Genomic DNA, 20992 nt, shown 5'->3' with positions numbered 1-20992 from the left:
TGAAAATATTTAACGGTACGACCAACCAAATGAGGCGACAATCGTCCATTTGGGCAGACTTTCGACCATCGTGTCACTACACACACTAACCCGACTTTTGAACGAGCAGTCGTATGTCGGCTGGTTGAGCCGATTATTGGACGAAAACCCTGTAGTGTGTACCCAGCTTTACACCTCTCTGCCAATCAAAGTCCAGACCAATTTAGCTAAAGATCAGTACCAAGTACATTTTATTTAACTGCTAACCAGAAATAGTTGTGCTACACATATCCGCCAAATATTTCAAAAAGGCCAAAATGGTACGCTTAAACCTAAAGACGATTCAACATTTACAAATGTGTGTAAAAGTTCCAATAACTTGACACAATAGGATATATTTGCGGTTTACAACTGCTATACATATGACTGCAATTGATTTTTCTGTAATCAGCCATTTCAGAATCAGAGAGGTGGCTTAAAGGAGTTGTACACTCACCTTACATTAAATGCCAATCACTGCTTTCAACAGTGAATGGTTGAGAGAAGTTTTGAGGGCAGTGTCAGAGGGAAAATCTGATCATAGGCTGCCCTCACCATCACTGAGCCAGTCCATCTCTTTATAATTTTTTCTTTAATAAAAGGGGAGTCTACAAGTCCTTTTTAAAACAGAAAGTATGCGCAAAATGGTTACACCTCAAGTTCACAGCTTTACCTAAAATATCTTCAATTCCTATAAGCTAGAAAATAATTATACATAAATATATGTAAATATTACTACTAGCTCTATTATATATCACAACTTGTATTTTAGAAATAATTGGATTCTGCCCATTTAAGTCTAAATGAGGTATTTCTTTTGTAAGAAATATACCGTATGAATGCAAAGAAGAAATACAGAATACTTTTTCATTCAACAACAGTGCTGCCTAATCATTTCTTGCAAAATACACCCACTTAATTTTAGGAGAAAACTAACATAAATAGGCCTATTTATGTTGTAAATGAAAATAAAATGAATCTTGTGTGTGAGAAGAGAGACAAACTAGATAATAGTGGGTAATGTTCTTCTTATCCAATGAAAAGTCATGAAAACATTTAATCAGACTGTATACCATGTTACATTGTGGCCTGTCCAAAGATTCCATCTGCTTGTCTATTCAGGCATAGGAGGAAGAGTGCCCTGACCGAAACACTGAATTAATTTGTAGTGACACAAATAAATCAATAGGACAAAAAAGTCCTTGTCGAATATGATAATTTCCCAACAAGAAATTAACCAAAACATATAAAAAAAACTGAAGTAAGCACAAACACACACACACATAAAAAACAATGTTTTAGTAGCAACCATTCGAACAATGCAACACCTTATCCAAGTGTTAACTGCAACAATGAGGAGATTGATTTAAAACAAACCGACAGCCATCTGCCCTGATCCCCTTTAAAACACATCAGCTATCAGGATTCTTGTCTGTTTCTTTGGAGTGAATAGTATACATAAATGTTTGGTCAATGGTGAAGTCTGAAGGTAGGTTGCCTCGATGCACTGCAATGTGCTCACCCATGAGGTTTAAGGTCGAGCTGTAGTGTCCACATACGGTGCATCTGTACATGAGGGCTCCTGCATGTGTTTTCAAGTGGCACTTGATGGTAGAACGCCCTCGGAAGAACTTGTGACACACTTTGCACTGATACGGCTTTTCCCCTGTATGAATGCGTCGATGGTAGTTAAATTCACTAGTATGAGAGAAGCATTTTCCACAAACCTTACATGTGTATTTGCTATGGGCTGTTTGTCCAGCAATTGAATTATCATCTATTGTAAAATCCTCAGGAACCTTTCTCTTAGACACTGGAATCTGCAATTGAGAAAATTCTGAAAATCCAGGTCGATCTGTAGGCATACTACCACACCGATGTTGATTCAGGTGCTGTCGGTAACCTATTTCAGACTTGAAGCCTTGGGTACAAAGGTGGCAGCGAAACAATGCTTCATCCAAATTCTGGTGGACAGCCATATGCTTTTCCAGCAAGTGACGGTCAAGGAAGCTATTAGCACAGAGGGAACAGGAAAAAACAGATATGGACATGTGTGATAAGACGTGCCACATAAGACCACAAAGTGTTAAGTGCCGCTGCTCACAGAGTCCGCAGGACAGGTTCTTGGTGTTAAGGTGCTCTAAAGCATGAGATCTCACAGAATGGAAATCACGTAACATGGTCCTATGACAAGCTCCACATGGAAGTTCAGTACCCATAGCTCCCACAAATGTATTCACTTCCCCTGGGAGAGGCTGACCCGGATGAATGATTATGTTATGATCTGATGTAACGCCTTCTTGTCCTCGGTGGAGGGTGAGCTGCCACTGGCTGAAAAATTTGTCCTCACACATATCACAGGAAAAGAGGAAGATGCCAATGTGTGATAAAACATGAGTAATCATAGCACCACGATCATGGAATCGAGCCTGGCAGACTTTGCAGCTGCCATTACGTAGATCTACATGTTCCCGAGCATGTTGGCGAATATGCTGCAGATTAGGCTCCAGCACTTTTTTGCACACTTGGCAAGGCATAGCTTTACCACTTCGACTTTCTCCATGTCCAAACAATAGCAGCTCATCTTCACTACCATCGCTCAACTCAATTATTTCCCCAGATGGCCCAGAGTCTTCGTCTCCTCCTTCATCAAACTGCAACTCTTCCTCTTCTAGTTCATCCAGGTGGAGATCCCCCATGACTTCAAAACCTCCAGCAGATTCTTTGGAGTTTCCAGTAACAGATGAATCACTTGGGAAATAGCCAGTTTTGTTGTAATCACCATTGGGTTGAGTTTTAAAAGGAGGGCAAGTACTAGTTGGACCAAATCCAGTAGTCACTGAACAATTAGAGGACTGGTACCTTGCTGAGGTGCTCTGTTCTTCTGTTTTTGCTGGTAATGGAAAATGTGTTGCTTGATTCACACTAGCCTCTTGGTCTTCTCCTTTAAAAGAACTAGGTCCATCTACTTGCCCACTAAATTGTTTATCTGCTGAAGGGAGGTTGCTGTCCAACCCACTGCCCCTTGTTTCTCCTTGATTACGTTCTGTTGAACTGCTCGAACGTCCTTCACTGGAGGACACAGAGCACTGGTATTTCTGTCCTGAGGAGCCCTCTAGATCAGGAAATGTTGCATGGCAAGCCTTTATCAAGTCATCCATGCCAAGTTTCTCAGCCACTTCATAAATCACTCCTACATTGATTAAATCGGTGAAGAGCTCAGAAGTGTAGATGAAGCTCAGGACTTTCTCAAAATTAGCTGGGGTGATAAAGTCTACAACATATGTTCGAGCTATATCCAAGTCAGTGCTTGAGAACAATTTTTGAAAATAAGCAGCTGCAGAGCCAAGTACAGCTTTATGAGCTGCAAAGGTCCGATTTCCCACCACAATATTAACATCACAAAGTATCCCTGACAAACGGGATTTATTCAGCTCACGTAGCAGGTTGCTGGGATGGTCACTGCTGTTTAGTTTGATTCGCATACCCATCTTTATATCCTAGTGGCAAGAAATATGCCCTGTGCAATGCGTTCACACACGGCACTTTAACCTGGTTACTTCTTCCACTTCTGAAGAGGCACCTCATCCCCAGTGAGGGAGTACCTAAAAAACAAAATACTAGTGAGAATTTTCATATATCAATAATAAACATTTTAGCCTCAATATTATGGGGATCTATGACCCTTTTAAGAGGTATAACGGAAATACCTATAACATTTATTTTAAGTGAATGTAAAAATAAGTGTGGTCATAATATAAACTTTTCTGCAAGAGTCATCATTTTAGTTATGTAGGCTTATCTGCTCTCACTTCTATTGCCCATGATAGGAGCGTCTGATCCCATCATTTTGCATAAATTATGAGGATAGCACCCCATGTGGTTAATTCTGAATTCTGCCAATGATGTGCTCTCCATGACAGAGTCGCCATTTGGCTCGCTCTTCAGATCTTATGAACTCTCCAGAGATTACATTTACATCACTCCCTACAGAACAACCCAAGATGACTTATCTAGGCTGCTTTTAAATATGCTCCTTTTGAATTGGTTAAATCCAAGACAACTCTACGCATGATCACGTCACATTCAACGCTCTGTAATTTTCTGGGGGAGTGGTGGTTGTTACCGAAGTCCTCCACAGTATAAGCGATCACAGGCAGTGTTGCCAGGATTCACACAGGAAAGCTTTTAATACAGAGAGCAATGGCTCACTTTTAAGTGCTGAACGCATATTTTCAAAACTTATTTAACAAGCTTTGACACTGCTACTCCCCCCCCCCCCCCCAATTCGATTCAATTTCAATCTTATATGCAGTGTTCAGAAGAAGTAAGCACATACTAAAAATACAGTGTCGTTCTATGTGACTACTTGTTTGGAGCCTTCCAAAGCATTCAGCAAATATGTCACAAAGGTCAAGTGCTTCCTGTGTCATTAATTAGTGTGTTGAGGGTAGAGCTTTGAGAACTAAAATTGGACATCAGTGAGGAGCATCAAGAAAACTGTAATCCAAGTGGGGGATTCCACAATTGTACACTTGGCTAGACACTACAAGCAGGCACGGCTAGATGTTGTGAAGAAAGCTCCCCTAAACTAAGATAAAAAGTACAGAAAAGAGCAAGACCAGCAAGGTAATATTATACTATATTAATTTTGTCAAATGCATCACTAAAATTGCCACCGATGACATCACTAGGTATATACTCCAGGTTGGTAGGCCCGGGGCCTTGCTGCTTAGGATAGCTAAATAAGTTATCCCTTGCAGGGTAACTCTATTCATATCCAGTTTTCATTGAATCACATGGCAGCTTATTAAACATGGTACTGACACTGGGTCTCCCAGAAGCAGCCAAACAGCCCTCACACTCATGAGAAAGGACTCTAAAGGGGTAAATTTATGTACATGTACATTCTATAAAGTAACAGCTAGAATCTGGTTCCAATGGGCAAGAGCTACACTTTCCTTTTTAGAAGGTTTCATAAATTTACCAGTAAGCATCAGCAATAAAAAAATATGTGCATAAAGCCAAATGGTCACAAGAGACCCCAGTTACCGTGCTGCTCTACGGTTAGTTTTTGAAAGTGGACTCTCCGGCCTTAGAAGAGCAGCCTCAGCCTGTCAGACAGGAGAGAATTGGCACTAGACATGTTCATGGATGGAGGGATTGCCATGGTCCCAACATAAAAAGATCAAGACTACCTTGATACCATATGTCAAAGATGATTGCAGGTATCCAGGCAGAGAACTCCACTATTCCTTGGCGATGTGAATGCATTATCCAGGGTGTAAGTCCCCCAGATATCTAGTCACATGAACACATTAAAAAGACCCGAAGCCACCCCTATAAAAGCACCCAAACGGCCATTAAAGCATGTGGTCCCACAAATAAGAAATCTAAAATCATTTGCTGCTTACATGATTTTGCGCTGGGCAAATTCCGTAACGCTTATATATGCACTAAACCAAGAACAGGTACCATTCCTCACTATAACAACTCTGTAGTGTGTTTTAATGCTGAATTCAGAATCCCTCCTGAAAGCTTTTCGACACTTAGAGCAAACTTTACCCCAGGGGTCGGCAGCCCATGGGCACGCGGACCACTTTTGTCTGGCACGTCGGAGCTCCACAGCTGGTTCACTAAAGCAGCTGAGGATAACAGAAACGGAGCTGCTGCGCAATTCTATGCACTTAGGGGCACAACTATGTGGCTTACCTTGTAATGGGGGCACTACTGTGTAACAATTCAAACTGGGGCACTACTGTATGGCATAACGTTTATCTGTTGGTCCTAATACTATTATGATATTAGCATTATAAAATAAGACATAAATAAGTGCCTATATGCTGAAAGATAATGCCTCTGTCCGTGTCCCCATATCCCTCAGGAACACGTGGACATGGCACTTTAATAAACATTTATCCAACCAAAAGCACAAACAATTGAAGATTTTATCTTAAACAATGCTCCTAAAGATACCCCTCTTCTGATAAAGCATTAAAATGTGTATTAAGAAGTATACAACAAGGAATCCGGTTTAAGAAAGCTAGACTTAAACGTAACCTGTAGCCTGGGACAATACATATTTGGAATCCAAGTACAAGTCCATGCTATTATCAGGCTCTCTATGCATAGTCAACCAATGCTACTTTGAGACAATACAGCTAAATTATGCACACAAATGAAAAAAATACTTAGAACAAAGAAAAAAAAAGAGGCAAGTTGTTGGCACTAAAAGAAAGATAAGCCACAACCTACATATATTACTGATAAACATGGCATGAGATGGGAAAAAGTAGAAGAAATTGCAAGAGGCCTTCCGTGCTTACTATAGAGACCTCTACAACATAATTTGGGAAAATTGCAGTTACTAACATGCTGCATGGAAATAAGCAGAATACGAGAATCACTGCCTTTGGATTACAGACAAAGAACATTTCCCATGGGTTATAAGATTTTTTTGTAGATTATAAGAAATTGTCCTGCTTGGAATACAAATAAAGATTTTTGTATTTATTAATAAATTGGTGAACAAGGGAGTGGAGAGTTTTTATTTCAAAAAAGGTTTACTGAACAATTATGTCTGCTTTGTTTACATTGAATCATTATTTTAGTGTAATACCATGGGGTCTTATGAGCCCGTTGTTATTACACTGAGGCTACTATCCCAGTACCCACAGCTCATAGGTGCTTGAAAGAGTCCCATTGATTTTCAGTGTGGTTCTGGTAGTCTGTGGGTTGGGGGTAACACTATTTGATAAGCACCCCCTTTCCCCCCAAATAGACTGCAGGCCTATTCCAATTATGACAGTGATCCCATGCTGTGGGTTTCCCTGTTAACAGTGGCAATAAGCCCAGGCTATGTAGCCCTAGCCTGGGGCTAGTTTCCACGCTAACAGGTGGACCTACGCTCACTGTCCCTGTTTTAGTGGGAGCTGGACCTGGCTGGTTGTTGAGGTATTGATAGAGCGGAAGGAGGTCTATGCTGCCTAGTTTAATTTAATGTATTGACTTGAGCACCTCCCATTCATTTAGAAGTGGTTTCTACATGTAGCGCACATGCTGCAAGCCCCATCAAAATGAATGGGGAATCTTCTGTGCCGCTTGCATTTCAGACGTATGCGCAAATGCAAACAAAAAAAACTGAACAAAATCCAATGGTCTGGAGAGGTGAGGAACGTTCTACTGCAAAATTTCTGCTGTCACCACAAAATATGTTGTTTATCAAATGCTATGCATTACTCTACAGATAATCCAAAGGAAAAAAAAACAACACAAGACAGATAACGGAGTTTATAGAGGTATCCAAGGATTAACATTGATGTCCTGCTTGTTGTTATGACCTTGCATACATCTATTACTCAATGCACACACAAACACATACACTACCTCAAAAAATTACTCTTCTGTGTTTGGAGAGTAACTTGTAGACCGGGTCAGAGGATACAAATCAGGAAGGCTAAACAATTAAATTATACCGAGAGAGTAATAATAAAAAAAAAAAAAAAGAACTGAGTTATATGACCATATGCTTATATAGCTAATAGGCAACCAGTGGCTCTCCACGCAACTGTTGTGAAACTTCAAGTCCTAGCATAACCTGCCAGATAGATATGCTGAGACTTGTAGTTCTACAGTAGCTGGAAAGCAAGATGTTGCCTACCTGTGGCCAGCAGCATAAACTATCTAGCTCTGTACAGGATGTCGGTTTTTTCTAACGGTTCCGGCCTAACCGTAGAACTATGTCTGTGAATGTAAACATAGACCCTGGGCAGGGTGCCTCCTCTCATACTAGCAGTCCGGGTGCCAGTGGAGCTGCTCACACCACAGTTTCAGTTTGTTACAACTACCACGATGCCACCAGAGTACGATGGACCTATAGGTAACTAGCAGATCTTACCGGAGACTCCTCGGTGCCTCACCGGCCGGGTACACAAAGGCAGCACGGTAGATCCGGCCTCCGTAGACAATGACAAGAGCACCGCAGAATAAGAGCGACATGATCTCGCCTCACATTAAGCGAGGGCTGGAGCAGCGCCATCTTGGGTTTGGAGGCTGAAGTGTAGGCCTGTCTTTCAGATGGCCAGGTAACAAGAGAAACATTCGGCCGGTTTAAGGACCTATTTGTGGTCAGACAAATTCTGGTTTGCGGTTTCCCGCAGTGTCCTTCAGACTGTCGGTAATTCTACTGAAAGACACTGCGGGAAACCATAAACCATTTTTTTGCCTAAAAATGTCAGCGAAAACACTAATTGGCAGAGGTGGACGACAATATTAGCTTTAAGATGCTGTTTTCATCATAGCAAGATGGACTCAAATAAGACAGGGTTGAATATACTTAGTCCTTACATGTATGAAATAACCATATTGCTTGGCCAGGCGGATTTTTTTGTAAGTAGGATAACACCGATTTAAAACTTGTCAAAAGCATCCAAACCTGTTTAAAAAATATCCGAATAAAAAATATCCGAATGATAGAATATTTTTTCAAAGCACAAAATACAATATTTAAATATTTATGTTCCTAAAAGGGCATTTCATTGTGCTCCAGCTGCTGCTATATATATATATATATATATATATATATATATATAAAAATTATACACACAGTATTTGAAGTAGAAATATACATATAAGTGGCAGTATGGAAAATGTAAGTGAATAGAGTTTGAATGTTTTACAATGAAGGTAGTCGGAGGGGCGTGGTGGTATGGCGTACCACCATATGCTAGTCCACTTCGGCCACTGTATGTATATGGTTTATATATATATATATATATATATATATATATATATATATATACTTTTGTGGTTTTCCACAGGTGTTCAGCTGACAGTCTGCAAGGCAAAGCTGCAGACAGAAATATATAGTCGCATAACAGTGCACCTAGTTTGAAGATAACTTGGTGGAGGAAATATGTGACAAAATAATAGTATAGAGTGTGATTTAACGTACATATTTTGGAGAAGTTTAGAAGGCTATTTTTCCACAGCTGCCAGGGTGAGTCTGCAGTGAGAGTAATCAACCAATACCTACAGAGAACTCCTTTTAAAGGAAAGGTGGGAGTGTCATCTGTGCATCAAATTAGGGCTGTTGGAGGTGTGTAAAGTATTTAAACCTATCTTTTTTCATTTGTACAGGGTGACTGATGCTAAATAGTGACCAGTGTCTAGGGAGCTGGACTTTTTAACGAGAAAGTTTGTGAACTTTATATTGTCAAATACTTTGCTATCCTTACAATAAAGAGCAAAGTACAAAGTAAGAAGTTGTTTATGTGTACATCATCAGAAGGTGCCCATGTCACAATCCACAATATATATATATATATATATATATATATATATATATATATATTAGAGTTCCTCGGGCTCGGTTCCCCGAGAACCGAACACACCCAAACTTAGCAGATCTGAGTGTGAGCCGGCTCACTACTTTCGCGCACCCTCGGAATTGAAAACGAGGCAAAACGTCATTGTTGCGTCCTCGGATCTTGCGAGTTTTGGATTCTATAAATACCGTCCTCCACGGCGATCCAGAGCCATTTCACAGAGGGACACAGAAGGGGTAGCACAGTTCTTGGCAGTCTCTAGTGCAGTAGGGCAATGTCATATGTAGAAAAGAAAGAGGAGGGGTAGTAGTGTTCTGCAGTGTTCTTCAAAGTCTCCAGTGACATTCAGGAGAGCTCCATTGCTAATTGTCATGGCTGAAATAGAAATAATAGGGCTGGCAGGCTTGGTCTTCTAAATCTGCAGTCACATTGTACTGTGTTATATAGGTAACACACAAAGAGGAGAGCTCCATTGCTAAATGTCACTGCTGAAATACAAATAATAGGGCTGTCAGTCTTTGGTCTAAATCTGCAGTTATATTTTTCTGTACCATAGCTCACTCAGCAACAGGAGAGGTGGCAAGGTTCAGTGCTGAAACAGAAATTGTAACAATAGGGCTGTCAGTGTTCTTAAAAGTCTCCAGAGACGTTCTACTGTGCCATAGCTCATACACAAACAGGAATGGTGGCATTGTTCTTGTCGCTCTCCAGTCTCAGTCATGATGATACTAATCACTCTACCTCATGTGCTAAAGTCTATGTTCAAGTGCATAGTGCTTTTAAGTTAGGGAAACAAAAATGTAAATAAAAAGCTTGTACCTTTTTAAAGAAAAAAAAGACCTCTCTAATAAAGGTGAACGTTTACTGTAGAAAAACATAAAATTGCCAACATGCCATTCTACCCATAATATTACCAAGCATACCAGCATCAGCTAGCTCCCTTCTCTTAGCTAGATCTCAGATCTACACTGTCATCATATTCAACCTCATCAGTGTGTACATCATCCTCAAACAATACTAATTCATCCCTGCTGGAATCTACCATCACAGAAGTCTGTGTACTTTGATGTAATTGCCGGTAATGGCAATTAATTCCTCATGGAATTTGTAGTTCATTTTACGGAAGAGCTGTCACGATTTTTGGGCAATTCTTTTACACCAGACCAAATGTCAAAATGTTGTGCAGACTCATCTGCATCACTACTGGGTGTCTTGGGAAAGCTAAGTTTTTTCCTAGCAGCAATTTCTAGAGATACTGAAGGAGGAGACGTCATTGTGTCATGTACCACTTGAGCTTGCTGACCAGGAGCTTATTGCATCTCTTGAGAGCTGGGTCAGTTGGAAAGAAAGAAAAGACATAGCTCTTAAACCTAGGATCAAGCATAGTTACCAAAATGTAATGATCTGATTTCAAGATGTTGATAACTCTTGGATCCTGGTGAAGCGAATAAAGTACTTGATCTACAAGTCCAACATAGTTAAGGGAATTGCTTTGTTTCATTTCCTCCTTCAATTTATCTTGCTGCTTTTTCAAAAAGTCTAATTAGGGGAATCACTTGATTCAAGCTAACAGTGTCTGAACTCTCTTCACAGGTGACTACTTCGAGTGGTTTCAGCACCTTGCACAACACGGAAAGTATTCTCCTCTGCGCTGGACTAAAGTACATTCCCCCTAAATTCTACATACTGTTGCAGAATACCAAAAACGACCCTAAATATTTCGGGACACAGACAGCATCTCCTGCATGTTATTGCCATTTTTAAAAAGTTCTGTACCACCAAGTTGATTGTGTGAGCAAAACAGGGAATGTGATGCAATTCCCCCCGCTGTAATGCTCTAACAATATTGGTGGCGTTATCAGAAATCACGTATCCTCAGGAGAATCCAAGCACGATAAGCCATGTTGCAATGGCATCCCTTAGTTTTTCAAACAGGTTATCAGCGGTATTACTTCTGACCTGCGCCTTGCCTCGTCTCTGATAACCACCTCTCACTCCCACCTTCAAGACTTCTCCCGTGCTGCTCCCCATTTATGGAATTCCCTACCACACTCAATGAGACATTCCCACAGCCTTTAAATCTTTATATGCTCTTTGAAAACCAATCTCTTTTTTAGAGGTGACCTTACCCTCGATAACACTAGTCACACTAATGCAACCTCACAACTATCCCAATCTCCACTTTGAGCCACACTCACTCCTCTTGTTTCAGTTGTGCCCTCTTCCCTTTAGAATGTAAGCTCTCTAATGAGCATGGTCCTCCATACCCTTTGTTTTCATGCCTTCAATTTTTTGCCTTGTCTGTTCTTGTTTTACGTATGTCTTGTTTTATCTATGTCCTTGTCTTCCCTACTGTACGAGGCTGTGGAGCATTGTGGTGGTTTACAAATCTACGATAATAATAACATGCAGATAATACACAGAGTGGCCTGCCTCTGAAAAATGCAACGTTCTGGGGTACATGCTGCTGCTGATCCTGCTGGTGAAGGCGAGTCACCAACCCAGTGGGCTGTCACAATAATATAATTTTTAGTTTGCCCAGTTCCGCTTGTCTACATGTCTGTGGTTAAGTGTACAGTGGGTAGAATGGCATTTTGTAGCCCAATAATTAATTTTTTATGAACCTTCTGGTAGAGGTGAGGAATAGCTTTTCTAGTAAAATGGTGTCGTGATGGAACGGCGACAGAAGACCTCAAGTAACTCTAAAACCAGCTGCATTAATAGTGGCTATTGGATGCAGAACTAATACTAGTATAGTCGTCATGGCGTCTGTGATCCGCTTTCAATTGTTGTAAACTACTAGTAGTCTTCTTGGTCTGCTTCTGGGAAGAAGATCCACCCCCAACAGCAGGATCAGTGGGTCTAAGGCTCAAGGATGCTTCTGAGGAGTCCTGGATTTGGGAGGGGTCATCTTGCCTTGGATGCAGGACTAACTCCGATTACTTGTGAGGATGTTGATGATGAAGGTGTTGGGGGTGTAGATTGCATGTGCTGGGATCTAGCTGAGAGAAGGGAGGTAGCTGATGCTTGACAGCTTGTTGTTATTTTTTAGCATAAGTTTCTGATTTTCACAAAAGCTTTCCATGAACTTGCTTCAAATGGCGTAACATAGATGAGGTAACTAGATGGTTAAGGTCCCTATCTCTTTGACTGCTGCGGCTTTACAATGCTACAAATGGCTAGACAACTGTTGTCAGGATTTGGGTAAAAATAATTCCACACATAAGAGGTGGATTTTTTGGTCTTATGTCCAGACATGGCAATGGCCTTCTTCTTATCACTGGCAAGAACTGCTGCAGTCTTTTTTTGAAAGTGTATGGAAATAATATTGTGACCTGTGAGGTGTTCAAAATTAACTGCAAATGACTTGAAATTAGTGTTATTGAGCAGATAATATTGCCCGAAACACTTCAGAATTCATCCTGCTGCTTTTTTTCAGCAGTCACATCATCAGTAAATACAAGGGGAACAGTTCCATTGGCAGCCATACATGCCCACGCCATGACACTACCACCACCATGCTTCACTGATGAGGTGGTATGTTTTGGATCATGAGCAGTTCCTTTCCTTCTCCATACTCTTCTCTTCCCATCACTCTGGTACAAGTTGATCTTTGTCTCATCTGTCCATAGGATGTTGTTCCAGAACTGTAATAGCTTTTTTAGATGTTATTTGCCAAACTCTAATCTGATCTTCCTTTTTTTGTGGCTTACAAATGGCTTACATCTTGTGGTGAACCCTCTATATTCACTCTTGTGAAGTCTTCTCTTGATTGTTGACTTTGACACATATACACCTACCTCCTGGAGAGTGATCTTGATTTGGCCAACTGTTGTGAAGGGGTTTTTCTTCACCATGGAAACAATTCTTCTGTCATCCACCACAGTTGTTTTCCGTGGTCTTTCGGGTCTTTTGGTGTTGCTGAGCTCTCCAGTGTGTTCTTTCTTTTTAAGAATGTTCCAAACAGTTGATTTGACCACAAAAAAAGGATATAAATCGGCGCTTCCCTTTTGTAAAGTTTCCAAGCTGCCAAGTAATATAAATCAAATTACAAAGACATCGAGAGAAAGATAAAACAGATAGTTTCTCTCTGTACTCGGCGCCTAAAAACTTTATGGGCTGCAAAAAAAGAATCTGTGTATGTTGATCTCTGATAATAAAGAGAAAAGACTAAACATGAGTATTATGGAAACATAGTGTTTATGCTCTTTGCAGATGTAGATATGGATACTTAGAGATGTATAGCAGATATGGGTCTTACCCTATTCTTTCCCTGACATAGAACCGCTCTTCGATTGTTTGTGCTAGTCCATCTCAGGAAAATGGTATTGTCCGAAGCCCATGAAAGTATAACTGCTAGACATCCAAGAATTTCCAAAACTACTCAAATTCTTTCTCGTACTGTCTGTCGGCATTCCTTGTCCTCTGATGTCAAAGATTTTGTTCTCTCCTGTGAAGGTTGTGCCAAAAATAAAGCCATCAGAAGTTTTTCTCCGCATCAACTTATACCTCTGCCTAGCGCAACTAAACCTTGGTCACATCTCTAGATGGACTTTATTGTACACTTACCTTGGTAACCTGGACACACCACCATCTGGGTGGTGGTGGATAGGTTTAGCAAAATGGCATATTTTATTCCCTTGGCTAAACTGCCCAACGCTCAAACCTGGGCTCTGTTATTTGTCCGGCATATCTTCCGTCTCCATGGCCTGCCTGAAGACATTGGTTCCAACCGTGGCTCGCAATTTGCTGCTTAGTTTTGGAGATATTTCTGTACACTCCTTGGCATCAAGATCAGCTTATCACCTGCATACCATCCGCAGTCTAATGGGCAGACAGAGTCAGCCAATCTTTAGAATAATTTCTTCGGTTATACATCTTCCAAGTGGGCTTCTATGCTACCTTTTGCCGGATTTGCTTGTAATAGTTCTTTTCATTCCTCCACCCGCATCTCTCCATTCTTTTGTAATTATGGATTCCATCCCAGGACTAATTCTCTTTCTTCCATTTCTCCTTCTGGCCTTTCTGCTATACGCCATACGGCCTCCCACCTTAGAACAATTTGAAAAAAGTTCCACTCCACTCCAGGGCTCCTTTCGGTCCAAATCCTTTTCGGACCGTCATCACACGATTTCCCTTCTCAAAGTGGGTGATGAAGTCTGGCTTTCCACTCGTAATATTAGGATCAAACAACCCTGTAAGAAGTTGGGACCAAGGTTCATCGGACCCTTTCGTGTTATCAAAAAGGTCAATCCTGTTGCTTTCAGGCTTAAACTTCCTCTGTCCTTGAAAATTCCCAACACATTCCATTGTTCGTTACTGAAACCTGTTGTCTCTTCTAGCAAGTTCAAGCCTCATGGACTATGAAGACCGCGGCCAGTCAGTGGAGAAGATCCTTTACTCTAAGAAAGTACAAAGATAATAATTCATTTTTTAATACATTGAAAAGGCTATGGCCCCGAAGAACAATTTTGGGTTCCACAGAGATGCCTCCACGCTCACAAACTCCTCAAGGATTTTTTAGGAAGTCTCCTGGTAAACTTGGATGTCAGAGAGCCTTGACCCCTCCTAAAGGGGGGTACTGTTATGAGGCGCCGCAACTCGCTGTGCCCATCTGTTCGCATCCCAGCCGTCTCCATGGTAAGCAGGAACTCACTTCCAATTATCCATAGCTGCGGCCCTAACAACCTGTCCCTTTTATAAGTGTGTCTCATTGACAGAATAGTTTTCCAAGAGCTATTGATATTGTAGGTATATGCATTATCAAGTTTCTTTCTTTCTCTGAACCAACTTTCCTTTACTCTTATTTGATTTTTTTTGCTTTTACCTCTGTTATTCTGATCGTCTAATAGATGTTTATTTACGGACTTTTGTGTCAGTTACGTTATTTTCAACTTGTGGTGTTTGCCATCAGAATCCCAATAAATCTATCGAGCCACAAAAGTCTTCACCTATAGCAGCACCTATTTCCCATAGCATTCTATGTGCTCACCAGTACTCAGTTGCCCCCAGATTCTGTGTGCAAAAGTATAGGTTTATATGATACCCTGCTGCACAAGGTATCATTGTTAGTCTGGTGCCCTGAATTATGCACCATGTATATCACACATAAACCAATAGTTATTTGTTTATTTTTTAAAAACTACATTTCCCAATGACTCTGTCAGGATTCCCAATATGAAGACCACAAAGAGAATGTTAATGAAACAAAGTGGTTTATTTTAAACACGGGTCACACAGGTAAAAATTAGATGCAGTAAATAATAAGGTATCTAACACAAGTCCATAAAAACAGTTGAAACAGGCTTACAGGATACCCAGATTATCTGAGGAAGAGAAGTACTGGATACCTGGCACAAAAGGTTAACTGCAGGCACAGGTAAGAGCAATTAGGTTTAGCTGGGGAGTTGGAAGCCAGGCACAACAGGATGACTGCAGTTGCAGGTTGTCATGATACCCAGGTTTTCCAAGTATGACAGCTGACTGCAGGTGCAGGGTGTCTGGTTTGGCAGGTTAAGCTGTGAAGTTGATGATTATGGTTTTCCAAGTTTGACAGGTGACTGCAGGTATAGTATGTCTGGAGACACTGGATGATCTATTAGAGCAGAGATGTCAAATTCAGTCCTCAATGCCTACTAACAGTTCATGTTTTCAGGATTTCATCAGTGATGCACAGGTGAGTTAATCTATTTGGCTGAGGCAGTTATTATCCCACCTGTTTCTACAGACAGAAATCCTGAAAACATGAACTGTTGGTGGCTCTTGAGAACTGAACTTGGACACCTCTGCACTAGAGAATCAAGCAAAAAGGAGGATCAGGAAAGCCAGGAGTCAGAAGCTGGAAAATTCATAATAATACCATCAAGTAAGCAGGGGGAAGGTCAAAGGAAGCCAGGATCTGGGTCATAAGAGGAGGTGAAAAACGCAGGAACAAGCAGGAGTCAAATACCAAGGAGGAAGTTAGGATCAGATCACAGGCATTTTCACAGAGAGACAAACAGCAGTGACAATTAATGAACTGACCCAGATTGCTGGGAGAGGCAGTCTCTTAAAGGCCAGACACAGGTGATTAGGATCCAGGAGTGATGGTGTAGGATTAACCCTTGCAGACATGATCAGACAAAGGCAGTACAGCATCTAGAGGGGAGATACTGAACTGCAGCCTAAGGTAGATCGTGACACACCCTAAGAGGTTGCTAGTCTTGCAAGGTTAGGTTTTCGTAGCAGGTGTGAGGCTCAAGGAGGTGCCGGGAGTTCAGAGTAACAGCTAACAAGCTTGAGTGCGTTTTTTGGAGAGGCAGTTGAGAGGAGGCAGGAGGACAGTGATGGTGGTCAGAAGAGTTGACAGAAGTCAGGAGAAAGCTGGTTCGATGTGGATAAGTAAGCATGGAGATCGGTGAGAAACTCATAATTGCTGACAAGGAAAGAGACCAGGGTCTTATGAAGAAAACAGCAGCTTAGGAGGGAATAACTGATGAGTAATTGCTGAGGGAAATAATTGATGATGACAAGGCACCGCATTGGTAACAGATCAGTAAATCCAGTGGCAAAGACAGGTCATCTATATAGGAATGAGTGACATACTTACATGAACATTTGAGAAATAATTTTCCTCCAGATTTTGTAAAGAATGCTTCCATTAGATGGTGTAATAGAAATTTGCCTCACAAAAAAGGCATATTTGTTACAAAATAGTAGTATATAACTATTCCCTGAGGAAAATATTGTTGAGACATTTATATACACAAACTATTGTATCAGTTTCTTTCTAACTAAGAGAATAACCAATTTGAAATACCATTATTATTCAATAAACCAAATAGAGGAACTTTGGAATATCACCATATATTTTGTTCATCAATTTCAGACTTGAAATATTTAATATTTAATACTTGAACATCTTTAAGTGAAAGATTAGAGTAAATTGGAAAGAATTCAGATATTATAAAATGAGTTGGCCCTTGGGTACACAATTAAACACAGTTCATGATAGCTGCAAACATTTCTTTGAAAAGAAAACTGACATTTATCGACACCTTAGTAACTACCTCTGGGGTTGAATTCCAGCAAATGTAACAAGGATGTTATATATCTTCCAGTTGAGGCGGCACCGATTTTAACCAGCTAAATATAGTAACAAAAGGTGTTTATTCCATTCCAACGTTTCAGTTTTGCACAACTTTCCTCAGGGACATCATGTGAGGAAAACTGAAAGTTTGGAATGGAATATTGTAATTTTATTCTCAATATAATTATCTGTGAGCCCACACACATAGCACCTTCTTGGGCATCACATTTATATATGGACGGATGCAAACAGAAAATAGACTAGAAACAAGCCCATACCTCCCAACTGTCCCAATTTTGGGTGGACATCCCAATTCATTGGCCGCAAAGAGGTGGGTCTTACCAGAGAAGTAAAAGCTGATATCTGTACGGGCAGCAGACAGGATAATCGGTAACAAGCAGCGGTTGAGGTAGGTGACAAGAAAGAGTGGTCAAAAACAGAACAGCCTTATAAATAATCCTTTAACCAATCCCCACAGAGGATTGGTTCATCCCACACAGCGCTGATAAGCAATGTCTAATACCTGAGTTAGAGAATGTCAAGGCAACCAATAAACACAGTTTAAGCAGGGTGAATATCCTGACACAAACCTTTTAATTTTACCATTCATAATCTCTTTAAATTCTTCAATCTAAATTTTTTAATAGGTTCTAAATTCTATTCTATTATATTCTTGACGACCGGGATGTCACTTCCGCACTGCCACGGCCATTGCCAAGGCAACGGTCAAGATGCTCTTTGTATGTAGCGCCGCGCTCCGGCATCCAGGACAGCCGGGCGCTTGCGCAAATTAAGAAAGGGGCCAGCTGATTATTTTTCCCCTGTGTCTGCTACACTATCATTGGGCCATGCTTATATTTAAGGCAGGAAGGGGCAAAGCCTCCCTGCCGGTTATAGTCCCAGCTTCACAGCACACTACCCTGCTTAGTCCTGTTCTCTGTATATCTCTTTGATCCTGATTATTGTTGCCGACCTATTGCCTGGATTTCTGACTTCGATTTATTGCCTGTGACCCTTGACCCCTTGCCTGGATACTGACCACGATTGTTTGCTAGTGACCGTTGATCTATTGCCTGGACTCTGACGCTGCCGTCTTGCTTGTGACCTGTTCGACCCTTGCCTGGACTTCACTCCGCTTTCCTGGGTTCCCCCCAGCCGGTGCACATTTCACGACCCTCCGTTGTCTGCGGCCAAGTCTGTCCCCACCATCAGGGGCAACAGCGAACACCAGACTTTCGGAGTAGACTACGGGTTTTGCTGCACCGGTTGGAGGGGTTCCTAACAAATAGCTGTGGTTCACCGTCTGCTGCATAACCTGGATACCGCTGATCTCTGCTTATCTGTTCCACTCGTTAGTGGTAATAGCTGTGATCAACGACTGCTATCTATTCTGCATGCACCGCTGACCTCCGCTGATCCGATCCACTTCCAAGTGGTAATAGCCGTGGTTCATTGTCTGCTGCATACCCTGTACTCCATTGAGCTCTGCCTACATGTTCCACTCCTTAGTGGTAATCACTGTGATCATCGTCTACTATCTACTCTTCATGTACCGTTGACCTCGCTGATCCATCCACCCTCCAAGTCATACAGTTGTAGTTCATTATCTGCTGTATATACTGTATAGCTCTGATTTCTGCCTAGCCACCTCCTCGTCTGTAACCCTGTTCGGGCACATCATCTCCTCCTCTCTGATATTCTACTAGGACTCATGTAGCTGCCCTTCACTGGGTTTACTCCTCAGTGTCAAATTGCCTATTAAAGCCACCTCTCTGTTCTGTCTCACTGGGAACTTCCCTAGAGGGCCGCAACCTGCAGGGTGGAAGCCGCTGAAACCCGAATCTCCTTGCGGGGATCCCTGGTGAATACCTTCCACTCTGGTAGACTCTGGGGGAGTCTAGCAAATACCAGCTGAGACAGCAGGATCTCACTCATCCTTCGTGTTCAAACCTGACACCTAATCTGCTTACCAGTTGATGTGTTTCTTTCTTAATATTCTTACACCTAACACAAGTTATCTTACCACTATAAATAACCACACAAGACACTTGTTTGGCAAAACGAAAGGTAAGAAATGTATTGAAAGTTTACATTTATTTAAATGGGGGCAAATATAAGCAGACCAATCAGCCTTAGACCACACCCATAAGCTATAAACGTTGAACCAAATATTGAGACAATACTCGGCTTTAGAGGCCATATCTAGCCCATTTGGCTCATTAGCTGAAGCCCGCCCACCCAAGCGGAGCCCCATAGCCCCAAAGGGGTATTCTCACTAATTGCACAATCTCTTTTAGGGGAGAGTGCCTAACATGCCACTCAAATGTGTCCTAATGGCCGCTGATTGGACTGCTTTCCACCACAGCTAGGTTCCCACACCCCAGGAACTTAAGCCCACCACCAACTGACCTCTAGCAGCTGAACAAGAGAACAAAAAAATCTGCTCAACAAAATACAATACTTCCTGTGAAGATACCGGGTTTATCTGGCCCAGTGCTACCCAGTACCTTCTAGGATTCGTATGGTCACTCAGGCAAAATGCAGTTATAAAAATACAACAGTATATTTATTGTTATACAAACAACACTAGAATATTATATACACACAGTAAATAAATGCCAGTCAGATTTACCACATCATCTGTCCCTTACCCCAATAACTTAAGGAGATATAGTCACCTGCTGTCCAGACTTCATGACCCATGGATCCCTCTCAGCTGCATATATAGACTTGAGTTAGAAAACGACAATTCAAAACTCCATCTTGCACCTTCCTGAATGAAATCCACGCATGAACACCCCTCCCCCCTGGAGTTGTTCCTTATATATCACAGGTCTAATTTCCACAGTCTTTCCCCTCCCTGGACAAACCCCTGCATCTATTCTACTTCCCCATTGGCCAGTGCAGGACTAGGGGGTTTGGACAGGGCAGTGGAGATGAGATGTCCTTTCACAGAAGCCCCCTGCTGGGATGCAGACAGAACGTCTGGACTAGTCCTAAGGAGAACAATTGATGCTTAATTGGCTTCCCCTACTTCCAAGGATAAGGTAGCAGTGAGCCCCTCCTAAAATTAACCCCTTACACTACTTTGTGATGTCACAGGGTCCCCAGCTGTTCCATGCTTCCTGTAGAGGAAGGAGGGGGGAGAATGAATGCAGCTCAAGCCCTCTCACCTGTATCCTAGACACCACCTGATCTTTACCCATAACCCTCCTGGCTTCAGTTTAAGGACAATGAATAACATTACTTCAAGTCATCAATATATAATACAAAATATACATATTTAAATTGAATTACAATGTCCCCTTAACCACATGTAATTGGACAATGCAGTTGTAGTCTGATGAGCTGGGGAAACAAAAGAAGGCTATAAAAAGTATTTGCTATAATTCACATATCACACTCGTTTTGTCACATTCCTCCCCTACTTTTTTTAGCCCTTGTTTCCCAGTGGCTCCCTAGCCCCAAGTAATCATTTCTTACAAGTCCAAAGTTTCTGGCCTGCTGTGGTTTCTCCTGGGTCTGATGGTAAGGTAGATAGCAGTACACAGTTCCTCTTTCTCCCACCAGGGTCCCATGG

General features: G+C 41.6%; 1 protein-coding gene across 1 annotated transcript; it reads right to left on the bottom strand.

Moving 5' to 3' along the window:
* Positions 1 to 213: 213 nt before the first annotated feature.
* ZBTB39 (zinc finger and BTB domain containing 39) lies at positions 214 to 8005 on the bottom strand. Its single transcript, XM_075199422.1, has 2 exons — positions 7916 to 8005; positions 214 to 3623 (listed from the first exon to the last, which is right to left on the bottom strand). Exon 2 carries the CDS (start codon positions 3507 to 3509, stop codon positions 1431 to 1433), a length of 2079 nt encoding a protein of 692 aa, XP_075055523.1. The 5' UTR covers positions 3510 to 3623; positions 7916 to 8005; the 3' UTR covers positions 214 to 1430.
* Between the last annotated feature and the right edge of the window lie 12987 nt (positions 8006 to 20992).

The sequence above is a fragment of the Mixophyes fleayi genome, chromosome 2 (genome assembly GCF_038048845.1).
Source record: "Mixophyes fleayi isolate aMixFle1 chromosome 2, aMixFle1.hap1, whole genome shotgun sequence".
NCBI classification, from domain to species: Eukaryota; Metazoa; Chordata; class Amphibia; order Anura; family Limnodynastidae; genus Mixophyes; species Mixophyes fleayi.
Note: the sequence above shows the minus strand (reverse complement) of the source record. Positions and strands in the feature narration are given on the sequence as shown.